This window comes from Ruditapes philippinarum, unplaced genomic scaffold, assembly GCF_026571515.1.
Source record: "Ruditapes philippinarum isolate M1 unplaced genomic scaffold, ASM2657151v2 ctg3185_1_1_1_1, whole genome shotgun sequence".
In the NCBI taxonomy this organism is placed as follows: domain Eukaryota; kingdom Metazoa; phylum Mollusca; class Bivalvia; order Venerida; family Veneridae; genus Ruditapes; species Ruditapes philippinarum.
Genome location: NW_026858894.1, coordinates 26,330 through 47,080, shown reverse-complemented (window position 1 = coordinate 47,080; position 20,751 = coordinate 26,330). Strand labels below are relative to the sequence as shown.

General features: G+C 29.7%; 3 protein-coding genes across 3 annotated transcripts; 2 read left to right on the top strand and 1 right to left on the bottom strand.

Annotated features, from left to right (window-relative positions):
- Positions 1-3,689: 3,689 nt before the first annotated feature.
- On the top strand, positions 3,690-8,148 carry LOC132754587 (uncharacterized). The gene is made up of 4 exons (XM_060745242.1): positions 3,690-4,984; positions 6,302-6,414; positions 6,895-7,117; positions 7,833-8,148. Exons 1-4 carry the CDS (start codon positions 4,897-4,899, stop codon positions 7,844-7,846), a joined length of 438 nt encoding a protein of 145 aa, XP_060601225.1. The 5' UTR covers positions 3,690-4,896; the 3' UTR covers positions 7,847-8,148.
- A 5,189-nt stretch (positions 8,149-13,337) lies between these two features.
- On the top strand, positions 13,338-16,365 carry LOC132754586 (sialate:O-sulfotransferase 2-like). The gene is made up of 3 exons (XM_060745241.1): positions 13,338-13,783; positions 14,157-14,414; positions 15,066-16,365. Exons 1-3 carry the CDS (start codon positions 13,675-13,677, stop codon positions 15,428-15,430), a joined length of 732 nt encoding a protein of 243 aa, XP_060601224.1. The 5' UTR covers positions 13,338-13,674; the 3' UTR covers positions 15,431-16,365.
- A 1,711-nt stretch (positions 16,366-18,076) lies between these two features.
- LOC132754585 (uncharacterized) lies at positions 18,077-20,739 on the bottom strand. Its single transcript, XM_060745240.1, has 2 exons — positions 19,635-20,739; positions 18,077-19,446 (listed from the first exon to the last, which is right to left on the bottom strand). The coding sequence occupies exons 1-2, from the start codon at positions 20,548-20,550 to the stop codon at positions 19,289-19,291; spliced, it is 1,074 nt and encodes a 357-aa protein (XP_060601223.1). The 5' UTR covers positions 20,551-20,739; the 3' UTR covers positions 18,077-19,288.
- Between the last annotated feature and the right edge of the window lie 12 nt (positions 20,740-20,751).

Sequence of the window (20,751 nt, the reverse complement as noted above, 5' to 3'; positions counted from 1 at the left end):
TAGTTTCTTCATCTTTGTTTGTATCATTTCCTAACGAGAGTTTCTAATAAAAATGCTAAAATGTCGTCATTCAGACTTTGAGAAAAATAGAAGTATGTCTCTATTTCAAATACTTTATTTTATCATCATCTTTCTAAACGATGTTGATAATCAATTTAGTAATTTGACTAGTGTTTGAAATGTCATGTAAAGGAATACCTAAATACTGATATTGTCGGACTTTCGGTGTTTAACTTGTCATAACACGGGGGGTGGGGGTGAATCTGAAAAAAATCACTATTATTCTGTGAAATGCATGACAATGCTAGATTAATGGCTTCGCTTGTGAACTCAATCAGGCTGCATCAGTCCAGATGATAGACGGCTGCACCAATTATGTAACCATCCTTTGAGCCAAGTAAATTTAGAAAAATAACTTCATGTTCCACTATTTAGTAAAATGTATCTAAACATTTCAGAATAGAATTGAATGACTTCTTTAAACCTAAAAAACTTCTGTGGATTTTTAAGTTCACGGAGAAATATCTTCTTCGACATTTTTAAGAATATATATTTTACATTTTAATCAATTTTCAAGACGACTTGCTTGGCATGTTGAATGATATAATCATTCATTTTTTTTCTTTGTCTTATAATTTATCAAACGTTTACTCTGGCATGCGTGTTTGCTAGTGTAATGTCTATATCAGATCGTATGTGTCGTTACCAACTATAACATAACATGAAACTAAATGATATAACATATTGATATGTCTTTTTGTATTATAATTGGCGTTATCCATCACCCAGTGTACATCATCTCCTCCTGAACCAATATTTGAAATGAGGTAAACTTGTACAGGAATAATTTCTAATTTTTCGTTAACAACTGTTTCAAATGTCTTTTCACTCTGATGACAAATATTGCCGCCTAAGCTAGAATTACACAATTATTTAAACGAAACCTCTTCGCAAACTCTGGACAGAAATTCAAACGAGTAAGCCTTGCATCTAACAAAAAACTGCTTATATCGTTACGGTCTATTGAACAAACCAGCTATAGGATTTGAAAATAGAAATAACCTTGAAACGACACTTCTATTACAAGGCAGATTATAATTAACCTAAAAAATGATAATTCCAGTACAAAAATAGCCGATTAAGATGGTCACCGGGCCTTAAAGGGAAGTTAAATTTTAAATCAACATCTTCTCAGCAGCTCAGACGAATATAATTAATCTCAGTAGGATTGATCCTTGAATTGCCCTTTAATAAAAATACATGTGTATATATAATCTGCTAAGCAAGATCTTTATTGAAGCTACTATTATTATACAAAACTTAAAACAGCATGCTTTTATAAAGAGGTAGATAGAAAATAAATATATCCGCTCTGCTGAATAAGAATGTACTTACATAGAGAAAAGCTTGAATATCAACTTCTCTTCAACTGCCGGGCAGACTTTGATAAAAGTCATTGCAGAAATAGCAATAGAAATAAGCATAAAACGGCATCTCCTTTCTAATCTGTGAGTAGATTATGAAGGAATTTAGTACGAAAATCATCTTTGATGCTCCCTTGCAAAAAATCTCCACCTTAAACACATTGTTAGAATTTTATTGAGATAAAAATATTCTATTTTTAGAAAATAGCTGCAGTAATTATCCGCCAGGGTATAATACACTTTTAATGACTCATCCTGGTCACATGCTGTGTAAAGTCTGATTTGCATGAAAGATCTTAAAGTACTATTGCACATAAAAGGCTCAAGCTGACACGATCTGCTGAATACAATTACAATCGGAACTTGAAACAGAAAAAAACTTTCAAAAGACATTTCAACTAATTGGAAGTTAAAAATGGATGAAACTCGACAAAAACGTTCTATAAACTGTCCTTTTCAAAAACATGTATAATCAATTATATAAGTTACACAGTCTCTTGAAGAAATCTAGCATTGGAGCTAAAATTAGATTAAAAAAACAACATTAAACAACATCCTCTCTAAAACCGGTGGAAAGGAAATAATTTTTTTCCGCTTTGCTTAGGAAATAGATGTCAATTCTGAGTACATTGTTGTAGAATAATGCACGGTTTGAGTTCAAATGCGTAGTAATATAATCACGAAGGCCGATATTGAGACCACTGAAGTCAACACCTACCTAGATCGTAAATGTGTTGTAATGTTGTTAATGTCTGACTGGAAGCTCAATAAACATTATGACCAAACCTCAAGGCTGTATTATCAAAACCTGACAATTCTTTGACCTTTGCCGATTTTCTAAAGACATACATTTCTTTTATGCATACAATTATACTTTCTTCCAAATCCAAAAAAAAGAAAACATAGTTTATTAGACACTATGAAAATCAAATTGTGTTATTTCGTTGTTGGTCATATAAAAGAAGCAATACATATGAATAGGAACAAACAGTATAAAAATGAGAGAGTGTTCAGGAGTTGCAGTGTGTAAACAGAATAAATGAATTATTAGTATGTAAAAAGAATTTGTTATTTTCTAGATATCGTCTGTAAAGGAATTCGATCAAACTATGAACAAATACATTCTAATTACTCTCTTTAAACGAAAGCTAAAACGTTTTTCAAAAGTAACATGTGTTACTTTATCAGAGGTGTAACGAAATGAGTAATTTGTCTACTTGACAAATATTGAAAATATTACATAAATGAACAATGTTCACGTCAATCATCTGTCTAAACATCTGTTTTGTATTGAAGTATTTGCTAACCTCAAGATGGCCACCCGTCAATCATCTTAAGGGTTTGAACTCAGATAGTCGGCCTTCAAACCAATTAACACAATGCATCATACCACTGAGCAAAAGTGTCATTCTGCGACGCTGTTGCAATGGATTATAAGAATAATAATTGAGGAAGGGTTGGACTCTAAATTGAAAACTGAAGCACATATGTATTAAGTAAGAAAGAATTAATAATAAATATGTTGATAAATAGAACAATCATTGCCGCATAAACCGTACAGTTACCAGGCGAATGTAAAATGATATTTAAAGACATTGTAAACGTTTCTGTTGACAATATAGATAAATAAATAAAACCCAGTAAAGCTAGACAACATAAACATTATTATATTTATTTATCCATGTATTTATCTATTTATTCATTTATTTATTATTATATTTATTTATTTTTATATATTTAATTTTTTAGTGGTACAAGAGTGTTATTTGGACTAATAATATACTTAAAAACTAACAATTTAATAAAATTAGAAATTTAAGCTATCCTCGTTTTAAGTCAAATTCTTTTTTGTTTTTATTATATGTTTTAGTTTTTTAACTGCGTAGTGTTGAGTACTACCTTAATCATTATAAATATAACCTTTGGCAACTGTAACCAGTAATGGACTTTTTGGCTGAGTGGTAAAGTGCATTATGTTTAATGGCTTGCAAGACGGCGGTCGTGAGTTCTTATCTAGTATAATTGACAGATTGCCACCTTGGGGTCAGCAAAAACTACAAAATAAATGAGTTGTTTACAGATGAATGGCACAAAATCATTCATTTATGAAATCTTATTAGATATATTTCAAGTTGACAAACGACTCAATTCGTTACATCTCTGAAAATGTAACATGCTGAATGCAATTTCAGCTACTTAGATTTTACTGTGCATTTTCACATGTTGGTAGAATGTTTTACTGACTATGTTATGTATAAAAAACTTTCATTACAAATATGACAATTAGTTCACATATTTTGATGACGCAACTTTTAGAGTCACCCCTACTAATCGTTTCCCTTTTATTCTTATCTGACGTTTCCTACATGAAATAAATAAACTTTGGACCAGTTTATGTTTTACTTTCTTTAACAGAAAATTGAGCAATGACACCTTACTCGGTTGTTACGTAAAGAAGGTTTATATTCTTATTATATGTAACCTCTAACAATGACGGATTTACCATGATTAAAGTGATGAAAAAATAGATTGATGGTGTCGATTGTTGCCAAATGTCTTAAGTGTTTTTCTTTTGTTGTTCCCTTGTGACATATTGGACCTTTGTTCGTTATTCATGACACATAATGAATATACTGTTCTTTAATCGTTATACTGTATTATACCTAAACCCTAATATAGGTGTTTGAACTGACGAACGGATAATACATAAATAGATAAAAGCCGCATGAACATATAAAGAACAATAAAAAACAGACAATTAATAACGTAACTTAAAGTTGTCGTCATTTTCAAAGTACAGTTACGCAGATGATATTTTTACAGTTGGATTCCTGAAATCCTATATTTGTTTCTTTACCTTATATGAGAGAAAAATTACTAGAAGTCTCGAAAAAATTAAACTATTTGGACAATTCAGATGACAGTAAGATAGTGGATATATGTGTCGTGTAATCGTGTATTTTATGACTGCCTCGATAACAAAAATGCCAACGACTGGATCAAATCCTCTTTATTTAAGCAATAAAGTGTTAGTAGAGTCCTTTTAAAAAAATCAGTTTAAGGATAATAAATCAATAAAAATGCTTTATTTGGTGCTTTTAACTTTTCAAATTTCATACGATAGGTTTGTGCGAGCAAGTTCTGCTAGATCTTTTTATTACAATTAAAATATATTTAGTGCGGAAACGGTAATGTGTTAAATACATATTTACAAGTAGATACACTGTTGAATTCGTAAATATTTGCCGAATTGGAACTATGTGGACCTAATTAAATGGAATAAGTCGTGTTTCTTTGTCTTTGCCGCGCCATTCATGCATTTGACAAATTATTTAAGGCGATGATAAATGTTTCAGGTTTAAATGCATATGTTTAAGTGACTTTTTATGTCTAATGATGCTTTGTGGAATTTAGAAACAAATCTGATATATTCAAAGCGAACGGTCAACGGCCTAGAATCATTTAATCAGTTATGGATTTTCATGAAAGATGTTCGTCTTGGGTATTTAAATTGATAATCCTAGCATTTGTGTTTTCATGCACATTCATTGCAAAGTTTGGTAAGTGAAATACTTCTGCAATTTTAATTTCTGGAGTGAATTTGAGAATGCATCACAAATATAATTATATCGATACGTACAATCATAATACATTTTCAAACAGTTTATTACCCGAAGCCATATTTTCACAAAGTGGCACTTGGGGCAAAGTGCATTCAAAGTTAAACAGCACTTTCATGTGGAGAGTTATAACTAAACTGTTATACTTTTAATGTTAATCGATCCATTAAGCTACATAAATGCTTTAAAATCTTTATTCTCAAAGACATTCTTTTAAATTTCAATGTCCAGTTATTTTTTTTCAAAAGTTGGATGTATCATTGGTTGGTCATTTGTTGTAAACCCCATAGTCTTACTATATTACATTTATGGTGATTTTGTTTGGAGTCAAAATACCATTTTTGTTTATTTTTTGTTACTTCTGTAACGAATTATTTCACATTCGCCGTAACATCCTTCAAGTGCAAAATATCTAACAAGATATATATCAATGTATGAAACATTATTATCAAGTATATTTTACATCCTAGGAAAAGACAAAATGTAAATTGTCTTAAAATAAATTGGTCCATTATGTAACGTCTGTTATCTGTATCATAAATGACAATACATATAAGGATGTTGTAAGTGTAATATACATGATCGCACATGACGTATCTTTACATATCAGTTAAATAAGATTAATTGTTCTGTAGCAGAATAGTATTTAATTTATTAGTATTATTCATCAAACAAATGCTCATACTAAATCACAATATACTCTGTCAACATTTTCCAATTATTTAGGAAATATTTTAACAAAATACCAAAATGATACAATTGCATCTTTTAAGACTATCAGTAATTAAAAATTTTACGGATATTTGCTTATTGTAGACCGAACAACCTTAACATTTGTACCATAGTATTCAGTTCTTTCCTTGTGGTTTTAAAGTATTCACTTTTTCCCTGTGGTGTAAAGCTTTAAACTTTTATAATTATCCTTAAGTATATGCTCTAACTTGTTATACTGTCAATTATCCTATTTATTTGTTGTTGACGCTTGTACATTATACACGGAAGCTGATTTTGCATATTGTGCTCAAATCTTGAATTCTGCATTCCATGAAAATTTGACAAAATCAATTATAGCCTGCAACTTTTTTAGGTTCCCTAAAATATTCATTTCACTCTCTTATTTAACTTCTTCTCCTAATCACATTTTTAATATAATGGATTAAATCTTTAAATACGTAATGAATACTCTTTTGTGTAATAAGAAATTACAATTTGAGAAGATGTTAATTGATTTAAAATATAATTATGTGCTTCATTTAGGAATACATTTAAAAAGCTTCAAAGTACATGTTACCGATGAAAAGCCGAGAGAAGACCGTAACCAAACTCCAGTATGTCAAAGCAATCGAGTAGACGATATACCAGAAAAAACAGTAAGTGATCTTATAAAATAATAACATTATTCTTTACATCTCTGGGAAAGACATACTTTTGTCCTCGTGTAAGTCAACACTTATCTTCTATAATCCACTTGTTTTAGAAATTAATGAAAGGAATCATAACTATAGATTCTGAAATCTTATTGAGGTATTTTTATTAATATCGTTTTTGAAGACGAGCTTTTTAGGCAATATATTGAAAGAATAAGAAATATAATATTCAACCAACAATTGGGTAATTTTAAAGTTTTTTTTCATCATCAAAGGTAGATGACTTAGAAGAAATTAAATAGAGTCTTTACGTATTGATCTACCTTTTTCGTTGTATTATTCATTCATTTGCTAAAGAATGATCATGATGACCCTATGTCAACCATTTTATCTATTCTGTTGAATAGAGTATTAACATTTGAAGAAAAAATTCATTACAAAGCTTAAAGTGTGTTATATATTAAATTTGTATTTTGTTTGCAGAAACTTCCGCCTTTACTTAAAGATTTCAAATGCCCTTGCTGGATCGAAAGGAATACGTTCGATTCGGCCACGCGGGTGAGATGTTTACCGTATTTCTATCTGGTAGGAATGCCAAAATGCGGGACAACAGACTTTTTCAGTAGAATCACCTATCACCCATCAATTTCTAATAAATCTAAAAAAGAAACACATTGGTTTTCGAGGAGACGGTTTAACATTAACGGTAACGACATCTAGTAAATACAAGTTTGTTTTAATTTGATATTTAGATATTTCTTCTACAATATACTAGTACCTGAGGAACAAATAAGACTTTTGTTTTGTTTCATAATAAGTCAAATATATGTGTCTGTTTTTGAATAATAAAAAAATCCCTAAGAATGCCTAAAACGAACGAGCCTGTTATGGAAGGTATTGAAAACTACCGTCTACGCCCCTATGCTCCAGCGTAAGCAGAATCCAAGACCAAACATGACAATGATGACAGTTAATACAAGAAGCACCCGCAAATGTGTTATCATGGCCGCACCGATAATGAAGAGGTTATATGACGACTTTGCATCTTTATTTGTGGATTAAAACTCATGTGCCCTTCGGGAATTTTATCAGGCACGAGCTGACACCTGAGAGAGGAATGAATTTCCGACGTTGCGTTTTGTAGATATACTCCATACATGAAATAATCAAAAGTCGCTGACGGAATTCGAACCAAGGGTGAAGATGTAGTCAATTCTTAACAATAATATGTAGAAAACGATTCATCTCTCTGGTGGAAACAGTAAAAACATATCATTTTGTTTTTTAACTGCGGAACTGTAAATAACATTATAGGATTCGGATTGGCTACATATAATGCACACTTTATTTCAATTTTGAATTAATATAAAATGTCTTTAACGCTATGTACATTACCGAATACATAATATTGAGTTTTACAGGTAAATATAGATAACTATCAAGTTATATTCAATTCTACGACAGTTCAGTAAAGGAAGATGTTCTGAAATCAAAACAGGCGGATGGAAGCTACAACGGAATTTTTGGTACGTAACATTGTAACTAGCATTAAAGTTATCGTTAAATGTTTGTTCATTTTTGACTGAGGTTAACAGGTCTTTTTATTTCATTTCAAGATAGTGCCATCCAATTAAAAGATATAGACAGACAATTCGGATTTGGATTTTTGAAAATATCATGTGTTTAACTTGGGTGAAGAATAATGGGGGGAAACTGTGCATCTATTATACAATGTCTCTCGAAACGCTGTTTATATCAGGTCTTTAGTGTCATCTAAGTTTGCACTATATATTTTCATCAGTTTGTGTATGTAAGATATTTCCCTTTTGTAACATAATGCAGCTCTCCGAAATAAATAAAACAGTAGGCTGACGGACAAGTGTTCTGAAAGTCAACGTGTTTCATTTAATAAATTTTTATTGTACAATCTTCTTTATACTGTAAAACCCATTTTGAAATGAAATATGAGAATTATGAATACGTTATTGCAGAATTTTTGCTTAGTTTTATATGATTTTTTTTAATTAAGTTAAATCTGAAAGATAAAAAATTTGAAAAAACTTTTTTTTTTCGTGAAATTTTTTGTCTTTTTAAGGTTTTCAGCTGGCACGTATTGGGACAACAGAAAAATGTTAATAAATTGACTGCCGTCAGAAGGGATCAAACCCACAGTTTACTCTTGCTGATGTCATATTTAAACTGAACCCAAACTTCAAAGATCATATTCTTGTTAAGAATCAGTGAAAAGGTTCATCTTTTTTTAAATTTATATAATCTACAAGTGCAGGATTGTGCGAGAACAAATGAAGTAACATTTTTATAATATATTTAAATAAATAACAAACCACATAACAAAACCTGTACTAAAGCGATGACATTTTTTAACAGTAATAGACAACATTTACGTTGTAGGAAAATATATTTCATTGTTTCAGAATTTTATCCATAGAAACGATTTAGTCAGAAATACTTATTTTGGGAATGGGGCAAAGTTAGTGATTTTCCGCAAGATCAAAGCCGCCAGTACAGAGACGATTGGTATTGTTTAAAGAGGCATTGCCTCCAATACTGCTCATATTTTTATGTCAGCCGAGGTTAAGTTATATGCTTTATCATAGTTTTGAAATATAATGTTATATTGTTCTTGCACACACATCTTCATACAACACAATATGAAGCTTTCTACGTAAATTGTTTCTAGATTTTGGGAATTTTGTCCGGGGATATACAATGTTGGGTATAATAAAGATAATACGATTGTTCAATTTGTCTTACATCATGCAAATTTTTTGTCAAGGGAGTAAGGGCTTGAAGTTTCATATACCCGTGTACCGTAGAAGATTTACTTTAGTGTCTTTCCCACGAGATTCAAGTGCATATTCCGTAAAACAGAAAACTTTTCTACGAATATGCCAAGCTGTTGTTGCAGATGTCTTTAGGAGTTTTGTAGAATCGGTTACGTAGAACGATTGTTCATGAATATTAATTGCAAGTATGAAGAAAATTAAAGCATAAACTTAAAAACCATTTTATCAGAGATAAATTGTTTTCATTTTTCACTGAAATTTGGATATTAAAAAAGCAGCAACAGCAGCAGCAAAAACAACAACAGCATTAAATACAAAAAGATAATACCATTACTATCCTTGCATTTTACAGAAAATTCAACGGAGGAAATAATGACAGCAATCTTGGCTCTTGGTAAGAAAAAAGTTTTAAACCACAAACAGTACGTTTCTAAATGGTAGATTTTGGGCCGGGACTAAGCACTTTTTTTAAATTTTAAAAAGCCCCAAAAATTGGGGAATTTAAAATGAGTTTTTGGTTTTTAAAAGGGGGTTTGTTTAAGTTTTCCCAAAGATCAAACGGTAAATTTTTAAAAAAAAAAAATAGTTTGCATCTGTTGTTTGTATGTCCCTTTTGCATAGTTTTATGTCAAAAAAAGGAAAAATTATCAAAAAAAGTAAATTGTATCTTAAAAAAAGGGGAAGGGAAGTACTTTTGTATTAAATCAAAAAGCCCACGTAAAGGGATTAGATAAGATTTTTTAAAAAAAATCAAAAAATAATGTTTTACTGTAGTCTTTTGGGATTTTTGCATCCTTGCTATAAAAACAACGATTTACTTTTTTAGTAAAATGGTACACGTCCAGTATTCATGACAATTTATAGTATTTTTATCGCATCAAATCAAGTTTTTTTTTTATCTTTATCTGGTTTCTGTGAAGTATCATCAATAGACAAAAGACCTGAATATGAATAAAAATTAGAGGCTCGTGTTAGTTGATATTCATATTAAAGGCATATTCATTTAATGGTATGTGAATTTCAATGTAATACATGTTTTGTAATACATGTATTAATGTCAAATGTTTCTATAAAAAAGAATATGTGTCGATGTCGGTTTGAAAAAATGTTAAAAAAGACAACGAAAAATGATAAAAAATTTAATATAATATATTATTATACAAACCATGCCTTTTTTAGCTTTCGAACATTTGCAGCAATCTTTGTGTTGGATTGGTACAGTGAATTTTTCCCATTTAGTCTTAAGATAATGACTTTAAAATTAAAAAATTTGGGTTTAAAACAAAAAACCAAAATAAAAATATAAATTGGGTAAGAGTCCCGGAAAATTCCTTTAATTCGTTAAAACCAAACCTGGTTTCTTGAAAAAAACCCTATTTAATACAACAAAAAAATATAAACCCAGATAAATAAAGGAAAGGGCAAACGAAAATTGGTCCGGGAAAGTCAATTAAAATATATATTTTGGGGATAGAGAAAAAAAATTAGGATTTGTTAAAAATAAAAGCAAAGACTCATTTCTTTTTAAAGGAAATGGGAAAGGGGCCCTTTCCCAAAAAAACAAAAAAACCGCTTTATATAAAATTTAAAAGACTGTTTCCTTTTAAAGGGCCCAAAAACTAAATTTTTTTAAACTGGAGATGTAAAAGTTTTTTGCTTGTTTATATCAAAAAAAGTCGTATTGATAAATATTAAATTCCCAAATTTTTGGACGAACTTTTAAACACAGCTTTAATTACATCTTAATTTTGTTAACAATTATGTTCTTTGAATTTCTAGACTAAATGGTTTAATACACATAATTCTCGGAATTTCCTGTAAAAAAGGCAAGTACTGTTCTAATATGTTTTAATGGTCGTCATTTGTCCTTTGACATCTGCCCTTGTCCTTAATTTGTCGTTATTTTTTTCAGTTATTATTTCATTTTTAAACTGTTCAAGAAGCTTCGTAAATATTTGGGACTTTTTATGAAAACAAACAAGAATACTGAAGAAATTGTTATAATTATTAAGAGTGTTGGGAGTTGTGTGCCTTTAACTTGTATCGAACACTGTTTTATGTTGTTAAGATCCGATTTGTGTTTAAGTATTACATGATCATTAAAGTCCTTACGTTTAATAAGTTGTTCTCCTTACAGATTCAGTATAATTGGATATATATATATATGATCATATTACATATTTTCTTTTACAGTTTTACAAAAAATATCCACCATAACAACGTAGAGACAATGTGCTTATCACAAATAACACTACACATAGGGGGTTTCGTAATATAAAATAAACAATAGTTTAAAGAATTATTATAAAGCCATGGAAAGGAAGAAACAGGGGATTTTCATTGATTTTAATATTGATACATAGGATTTCTGAAATACTTTCGTATTTGCGATCACTGAGAGCTTGATTCTATAAATCTATACTACTGTATTTTGATATCAATTTTAGCAGGCTTGACTGATATTGGCAGACAGAGCTCGATTGTGGGTCTAAATCAAATTATGTGACGTTTTAGTTATCCTTGTGACTGGCAAGGCCATTAACTTCTTCATGTTGATCAATGTTTAAATCGTTTGCTTGGCATGATGAGTGGAATAATTCATTCGTCTTTAATTCTAAAACATGAAGCTTTGTCTCTTAAAACATTTTACACGTTAAGTGATATAAACGTTAATTAATTCGCCTTTGAAGAATACCAAAAAGTTCAGTAGTACCTTTTACAAAACATGCAAAACAGAACGTTTTGACATTCATCAAAGACTCAGAAATTAATGTTTATATCACTCAGCATGTCTTGTAAAAAGTTTTTGTACAAGGCCTAATGTTTAAGAATTAAACAAAGAATAAGACACGACAACAGATTTATATATTAATTCCTTCCTTTGGTATTTGTGTTGTTTCTAGATTCAAAGCAAAATACAAATTAAAACATTTTCAATTGATAAATTATATAATTTATCTTCTAGCATATGTCCAACTAAAAAAAGAATAAATGAAATAATGTTTATAAAATATGGGATCTCGGATCAATAGTGACGAAGGATCTAACGCATTATCAAATATTCTAATTCTACCTATTGATCTAGGACATGATTTTTGCAGCTTTGTTTAAAAAACAATTAAACAAAGAAAACATTCAACAATTAATAACAACACATATTTATTAATAGATTTAGTCTACCTTTAGCCTAGATCGAATGTTTTCAGAAAGTAATATTTATAATAATAATGATCATAGTTAAACTTTATGAATAAAAGGTCATTAAAATTTAAAATAAATGAGATGCGTCAATAAGCTTGGCATTTTATACAATTATATTTTTATTGGTTCCTTTGTCCAATCACTTTTTTTATGTTTAGGGATCTAAGTAGGTGAAAGTCATGGTGGCACAGGGTCGATCGTTTGAGATTACTCGTAAAGGTCACAATTCTCTAATGCAGAAGTAAGTAATATTGTCACATTCGATGTGCCATTTTCGACTAAAGCTGCTTGATTTATAAGATAAGTGCGAATAAGTGAAGTCGTCTTCTAAATATTGCTTAACCAAATATATAAGTTATTCAAACAAGAACACTGAAGGCATATGTATCCAATATAAATCTTTATAACATTTATAAGATTGCATTCAATATGCTTCATTATCAGAAATGTAATGAATGATAAAATTTGTAAAATTAACTTTGAAAATGTTGAAAAAAAACTTCATGAATGAAAGATTTTCAGGTAATTCTTTACTTACCACAAAGTGTCATCCGTCAAGTATTCACATTTGTCGACTTTTAACCTTTTAATTTTTAAAAAATTAATTTTTATTGAAAGTTGAAATAAACAAAAGGTTTAGATGAAAATTTCCAACATAAATGAAAAGAAAGATAGAAAACTTATTAGAAATATATTGTGTAAGTAACACTGTCATTCACAGAAACAACATAGTAAATATAGAAGACACTTTTAATAAACCAAGAATCAAGTAAACTGCAAGTTGCAATTACATCAACAAATGAGACAAAGAGAAACAAGATATTATGTCAAAATTGCTTTCGTTTTCAGCGCTTTATTTAATATTATTGGTTTGGAAAATACAAAAGAATAAACATTAATATGTTTGATTGACTTGAATAAGAAAGGAATTAATATTTAATCGGAAAAGAAGTTTTATAAATGTTTAACGCTTCGAATTGGATATGCAATCACAGCATTACCGTCTTTATGTATTTGTGCTACTTATAAGCTCAATAATTCTGTCTAATTTACTTTTCATTTCCTTAAGAAACAAACATGTCGGCTTTCAACAGGAACTTAGTTTAAAACAAAATAAATGCGAAATTGCGATACATAATACCTTGAAATATCAGGTTACAGACTACCGTTTAAATAAACTATTGACTGAATGTGACCAAAAACATCATTTTGATCGGATCATTTCAATATATAAGGAGTTTGCTGCTATTCTAGGATGCCACTTTCAGCAGGTTTAATGGAGAATAAAAAGCCACTTGTCGCCCTTGCTAGTTTTCCTGGCTCAGGAAATACTATGATAAGGAGGATTATTGAATCATTAACAGGTATTATATATTTCTAATTTAATCTCATTGCGAAATAGTGTTTAATAAATGCACACATGAATAGCGGACATAAAAGCGCAAGACAGTTACTACTATATTCCCATATATGATATTTTGGACCCGTGGAAACTTAACACTACAATTCTGTTTATGTATGTGTGCAAAATATTAACAGCTGATAGTTTTCATAGTCACATCCTGTTTTGCAGAATAATTCAATCACAATAAAGTTTTCCTAAACACCAGTGCACATATGCTGACAATTCGATTGTCATAGCAAAAATGTATTTAACATACTAAAATGAAGCAATATATTTGGCATTGCTTATTAAGAATTCATTAACTTAAAAGAATGTCTTTGTTTTTCTTGTAGGCATATTAGTTGCAACAAACCATATTTCAACACAATGCTCATCAAGCGGCTTTTCGTTTGTTATCAAAACTCATGCAACAAATTTTAAAGCTGGGGGCGATGATTGTAAGAATTTGAACGTAAAAAGTCTAAACTACTTTAAAGCGATTTACATAATCCGAAATCCGTATAAAGCTATGTTAGCCGAATATAACAGAAGTAATAAGTTGCAAGGGACACAAATACCTCTGATTTCTAATGGCACTTACTTCGGAGAAAGTAAGTATAAGTACTTTAAATATAGGTTTATATTTGTTAAAAGAAAGAAGACGAAGCGACAAGAATATAACGCACACATGCGTTTACCATTTCAATGTTGAAACATTGGCAGTAGGATTTCATAAATATATAGAAAAGTTTTATTCTACTGAACATGATTGTTTGGAAAATATATAATCAATATTATAGATATTGGACATAGTTTCATAAAATAAGGTCTTATTTAATAAAGTTAAACGTTGGAACAAGGTACAAATACACGAAACGTAAAATTAAGGAAACATTTTTATTTTGTATTATGTTAAAATATCCAATTTGAAAGTGTTAAAATGGTGAAACGTTCCTTTGTATTGTTTTAATTATCTAAGATGTCGTACATTTTAAGGGGCATACATTTCATAAGACATAAATTGTTAGTTGTAAGGATGTGATGAATATTACTTTATTTTTGATCTTTGTCTGAACCTAGTGTTTATTTAGATGAGGTATCGTAACTCTTTATACAAGAAATTATACTGTTTCCTATTTGAAGAATTTAGTGCTTCATTTGTTTATTTTATGTTTGGATAAGTAGAATATAAGTTTATTTATGTTGACTTGTCGAAATAAAAAGAAATCAAATCACAATTTTTTTGTATATCAATATTTCAGGATGGAAGCAATTTGTTGAACACGGAACAATACGTTGGAAAGAAACGACGATTTTTTGGATAAATTCCTATAAGAAACCAGTACATATACTTTTTTACGAAAATATTTTAAAAGATCGGTTCCGAGAGGTGTATCATTTAGCAAATTTTATAGGCGTAAATATTACATTTAAGTCTCTTTTATGTACCTTTAGTAAATATGTAGAGAAGGAAAAACGACAGTTTCCTAATCAGGCAATGGAAGTAGATTTGTTTGATATTTATGATTCAGGTATGCGAAGTAAAATTAACAGTGTTATTGTTTCGACAATGAAAGCAGTATATTTAAAACAGTTAAAAAACTATATTCTTAAAGAGAACTCTTAAAATATCACTTTTTCATGTTTGCATTTTCCTATGTATGATTTCACTATACGTTCGTACTATGATGTTGATTATTGACGCATTAGATCTAATACTCTTGCGTTGATTGTGTAAGCTTTACTGTTTTGTTAAATTATATGTGTAGTTATCATGTCATTAGTAGATGATTTAAAGCAAAGTTTGATATGTAAATACTAATGCTTTTAGCTAAAGTAAATAATTTTAACTGTACTGCCAACAGCAACAAATTATAGACTAAAATAAAAGATATTGTTTTATTTCTTTTTCTTCATAAAAAGTGCATTATGTAATGTAAAACTACAGTTATGCTCATTGTTCTTGAATGGTACTACATGTACCAAAGAATGGCATAAAGTTGTTCCCATTCTTGATAAACATTTCATGTCACCCCATTTGAATAAAGTTGGCTTTTGTTTTTGAATGATTATAATTGTAGTCGATAAAGAGTTAATTTTGAGATCGATTAAAATCTTCCGCAATATTTTTGTTTGATTGTCACTTTAAATATTCTTACATAATTCGAATATTTTTAAACATTTGCATTTTGTTGCAATCAATGCTATAATGTAGTTCAATCAATAAAGTGGCTTGCATAAAGAGTAAGTGATTGCTAAAATGTATCATCTTTGTTAAGAACATTGAGTTGTCTAGACTTCCTAAAACAATTGTTGTTTTCAAATTCTATTGATATTTTGCTCTAGAAACGATACGGAATACATAAAAAAGTTTTTATGTGTTAGTCTTGTCTGTTGAATGGTGTACTATCTATTCATTGTTTCTGTTTCTTTTAATGTAACATGTTGTCAATTTGTATTTTTTCCATTAGATATCGAAGTAATAGTAAATTAATTTTTGCGGTATCGTCATGTAAAAATATAGATGATAGAAATTATCATTTTATAAGTTGCAACATAATTTTCACATGCATATAACAAACATGCAGCAAGGAAAGAAGTTTTATTTATATCTTAACTGATTAAGTCATATTGATTTTTTTGTTTACCATATCATTATCTTTTCCGTCCAGCCATGACTTGATAATTCCGGAATTGGAACAAGTAAAACCTGGTTACAATGCTTCATAAAACCGGGATAATGCAGACGATCCTTTTAGAATTCTTGTTCAATAATAAAAACAAAGCTGAATATTGTATTACTTATTTCGGTTTCACGAAGAAACCTTCGTTAAAACAGCTAAATTGAATTCTCGAATCATTATAAATGTGAAGCAATCCTCACTTCAAGTTTGCAATTTGTATATGAGTACGCCAGTGAACTATAAGTTATAAATATTTTCTTTAGTTTTACGAATTTTTATGATAGAGTGACAATAGGAATATATAATGAAGGAAACTCGAAAAAATGTACCAATATCATACAATATAGACATTAAAAAGTCCAAATATCGAAGCATTGGACATCTGACGAATTGTTACGGACTGAATTCGTTTGAAAACTTTTGTATATGCCAAAAAACACTCGTCAAAACTGGTGATTTTCATCTTTAAAAAAGTGAGTTCGAGATGCATAAATTTAACTTTGATGTTTTAGCTTGCCTTATATATTGTATTATTGTCAGAAAGAAACCCTAAAAAGTCCATTTTTTCATCGCCTTTAGTTTAAATCTGTTAGTTTCGAGTAAATCTTCAAAATTATTTTTTCATTCGTACATATTGACCTGTTCTTCCGTCATCTTCATCTTCCTTGCCATACTTGTTTAACTAATTATAATGAACAGTTGCAAACGTAATAAAGAATAGAACTCACGAAGTCATTTTGCAAACCAATAAACATAATATGCCCATTGTCAAAATAAAATCAGTAATTGGATGAAGTTACGAAAGGATGTTGTTATTATGATGATGATAATTGGGGCATTAATGGACCGTATAAAGTTAAAAACACTGAAACATAATTCATTAAAAAAATAAAAGAAAATAATAATAACGATGCTATTTTTGTTAATTTAGTTGAAAAAAAAATCAAGTATATAAAAAGTACAATTTTAAACTCTCTTCCATCCCAATTATTAACTGAATAATATTTAATCAAAATGATGAATAATAAAAAGTTATTTAGTATATTATCATTCTTTATTTATTTAATATTTGTCTTAGCTTTCAAGCTACATCTAATGCCTACCTCAATAATTATACTAATAACCTTTGACAACTGCGTCAAGGAATGGCTTATATGGCTCAGCGATGAAGTGCATTGTGTTTATTGGTTTGCAGGCCGAAGGTCTGAGTTTAATCCCGTAAGATGATTGACGGATTACCACCTTAAGGTTAGCAAAAACTTTAAAACAAATCAATTGTTAATAGAGATGACTGACGTGAACATCGTTCATTCATGTAATATTTTCAATAACTGTCAAGTAAACAAATTACTTATTTCGCTTCACTTCTGATAAAGTAACACATGTTGTATACATCTTCTATTTGGTGAACGTTTATGCTTACGTTAGAAGTGAATACTTAGACTGTATATTCTTTTCATAGTTTGTAAGAATACCTTACAGGCGACATCAAGTAAACAAAAATATCATTTAACATAATTATTATTGTTGTCTCATCTATTCTTAAGGCCTCTTAACTCCCTCTCATTTTTATGCTACTTTTGAAACCTACAAATTTACCATTCTTTCTATAATTGTCACGTGTTTGCACAACTGAATCAGTTTTAAGAACAAGTAAAATACTTTTATAAAGTCTTATGTCTACCCTTCTTCAAACCAACCGAACAAATATTCTATTTATACAAAACATTAATGCAACATAAAATAATATATTTTATACTCGCCCATAGGAATAAATGGATGCTTTTCGGAAAGACTGGCTCAAGTCAAAATTTCTATATCTGCATCATGATTTAACATTTACTTCTTATTATTATAGTTTTAGGAGTTTGCATTCATTTGCATTTCAAAATATTAAGACATAACAAATTCATAATAAATCGTGAAAATGTTCACTGATATGAATGGATCAAATTGTATATACCGTAACCAAATTCCATAAAATAAGAATTACAAAACTCAGTATAAAACTGTCATTAAGAATGACGAATGTGTTATTACAAAAGAAAGAAAGGAACCATTCTGACAAAAGATATATAAAGGTATTGCATATGGAATATTTTGTAGGGACTTAATCTGTTTTATCCTGAATGACAGCCTGGTGAAAGAGTTTTCGATATGCTTGGATCTAGGAATTGTTTTCAACGTTGATAATGTTTTTTTTTAAATGCCCTGGGTCGAAACAAAAGCGGGTGAATCGAATGATTTGTGTTACGGTAAAGTGGTGTGTAAAATTTGTAATTTTTGTGTAAAGGTTTTACTTGGACTTTTAGAAAGCAAAATGTGTGTTGTAAATAATTTTGAAGACGTCGAACATTTGCAGTTATTATTTGTGTTATACCTTTGAAGTTACAAATAACAGAGCAATAGTATCTCTGTATAAATCAAAGTATGTGGTTGTATTTTAAACGATCTTAATTGTATGCAAGAAACCATTGTGGTTGCCCATATTTTCATTCGAGCATCACAAATACTTCATAGCATTAATATAATTAGGTATTATTTTTGTGAAAATGTGCTATTGAAAAGAAATTTATGACACAATTAGAAGTCAAATATTGTATCAAGTTCTTAAAATATTCCCCTTTGTATCTATTGTTAGAAAATCAAACATTATAACGCAATGGTAGGGATATGAAATAGATAATAGAATTGTCGTCCTATTTAAACAGCTAGAAATATCAAATAACGAAAGAGACTGCAATGAAAATAGCTAAAATTGAATGTTAAAAAATGTTTTTATGTTATGGTTACGTCAGTAACTATTGAATGACTTTCCCTGAAATGTCAACATGCACTGGTTTTGTTGGCAGATCTTCAAATTCCTGTCTCCACACTTGTAACAATTCGTTTGTTTTTCCTCCAAAATTTTTAAAATGCAAGCCTTGTTCGCGCCAATTAGTCGAAAGTCCAATATGACCTAAAATGAATTTGCGAGAATTAATTATACATGTTGAAGGGAAAATGTATACGTAATTTAAGGGAAAAAAGTATATGTAATTTAAACATTTTGACAAACAGTGACTAAAATATTAAAATTTATACCATATATCTTTCCATTAAAATGTGTGATGATCGTCAAAAAAGCTATGAAACATGATTTCAAACCTGGTAAGTTTGTATAAAGCGTGAACTCCGAATTGATGAAAGCATGATACATATGCCATATTGTCCATAAGCTCTTATGGCTTCCTTTCTTTTTGAATTGTATGTACCATTTGCTTGCTATATTGTTTGGTATAAATAAATCATTTGTGTCATCATTGCAAGCCGAAGTGTACCAGTCTTGAAAATGTATCCAATTATCTCTGCTTGGAGAAAATCCCCATGATCCGACGACTGGGTACAGAAACACAATGCTACCATTTGGTCCTACAAGAGGGGATGTATTTTTCACATGATGTTTCATAGAATATCCTTGTAAGGCATAGCCATTAATTTCTGAATAATTGTCGTATTTCTTATGTACATATTTTAGATATTTGTAAAAATAAATTGAAACGGTGATATCATCTTCGCAAATGACAGCTATTTCAGAACTGTTTCTTTTTGGCATCCACGTAGAAATCCATTGTCCGTGAAGACCTACATGCTCAAAATGTGGTATAACCTCATAATCACCATGTTGGAATGAAAATGTGTTGGTCGTATTTACTACAGCTTCATCCAAAACACCCTGTTCTGATCTGTCTATCCATACCTCAAGTTTTACAGTGTCGCCGTCGTAGATTGCCTGATTTAATGAACGCAGTAATCTTAAGAGCGATTCATATCTATCAAAAACAATCACGATAATGCGTAAATTGTATGTTTTATTGTCATGTATACGTAAAAAATTTCCTTGCATTCGTTTGCAGTATAATGGATCTAACCGGCGGCTTACATAACTGTTTTGTGAATCCTGAATATTCGAATATGTAAGCTTATCCTTCCAAAACCTGTGTTTAACACTGATAAGTAACACCATCGTAAAGGATACTAAAGCGATATTTAGAGATACTTTCATATTTGCTATATTGCTCATAATCAGTTAATTATTTGAACAATAATCTAAAATGAAAATCAGCCGAAAACAATAAGAATAAAAGGTAGAAAAATACATCCGAAATGAACCTTTGACCGTTTAACAGGATATGTTTTTGAATATTGATTAATTAATTTTCATATCACAAAGTCATACTGACTATAAAAGACAAATTTATTTTAAAAAATCACGCAAATTCAT

Coding starts and splice junctions, on each gene's coding strand:
- LOC132754587 (XM_060745242.1), top strand. CDS start 4,897: ATGGATTTTCATGAAAGATGTTCGTCTTGGGTATTTAAATTGATAATC. Junction 4,985..6,301: donor CACATTCATTGCAAAGTTTG/GTAAGTGAAATA, acceptor TGCTTCATTTAG/GAATACATTTAAAAAGCTTC. Junction 6,415..6,894: donor ACGATATACCAGAAAAAACA/GTAAGTGATCTT, acceptor TTTTGTTTGCAG/AAACTTCCGCCTTTACTTAA.
- LOC132754586 (XM_060745241.1), top strand. CDS start 13,675: ATGCCACTTTCAGCAGGTTTAATGGAGAATAAAAAGCCACTTGTCGCC. Junction 13,784..14,156: donor GATTATTGAATCATTAACAG/GTATTATATATT, acceptor TTTTTCTTGTAG/GCATATTAGTTGCAACAAAC. Junction 14,415..15,065: donor TGGCACTTACTTCGGAGAAA/GTAAGTATAAGT, acceptor TCAATATTTCAG/GATGGAAGCAATTTGTTGAA.
- LOC132754585 (XM_060745240.1), bottom strand. CDS start 20,550: ATGAGCAATATAGCAAATATGAAAGTATCTCTAAATATCGCTTTAGTA. Junction 19,447..19,634: donor GCTTTATACAAACTTACCAG/GTTTGAAATCAT, acceptor AATTCATTTTAG/GTCATATTGGACTTTCGACT.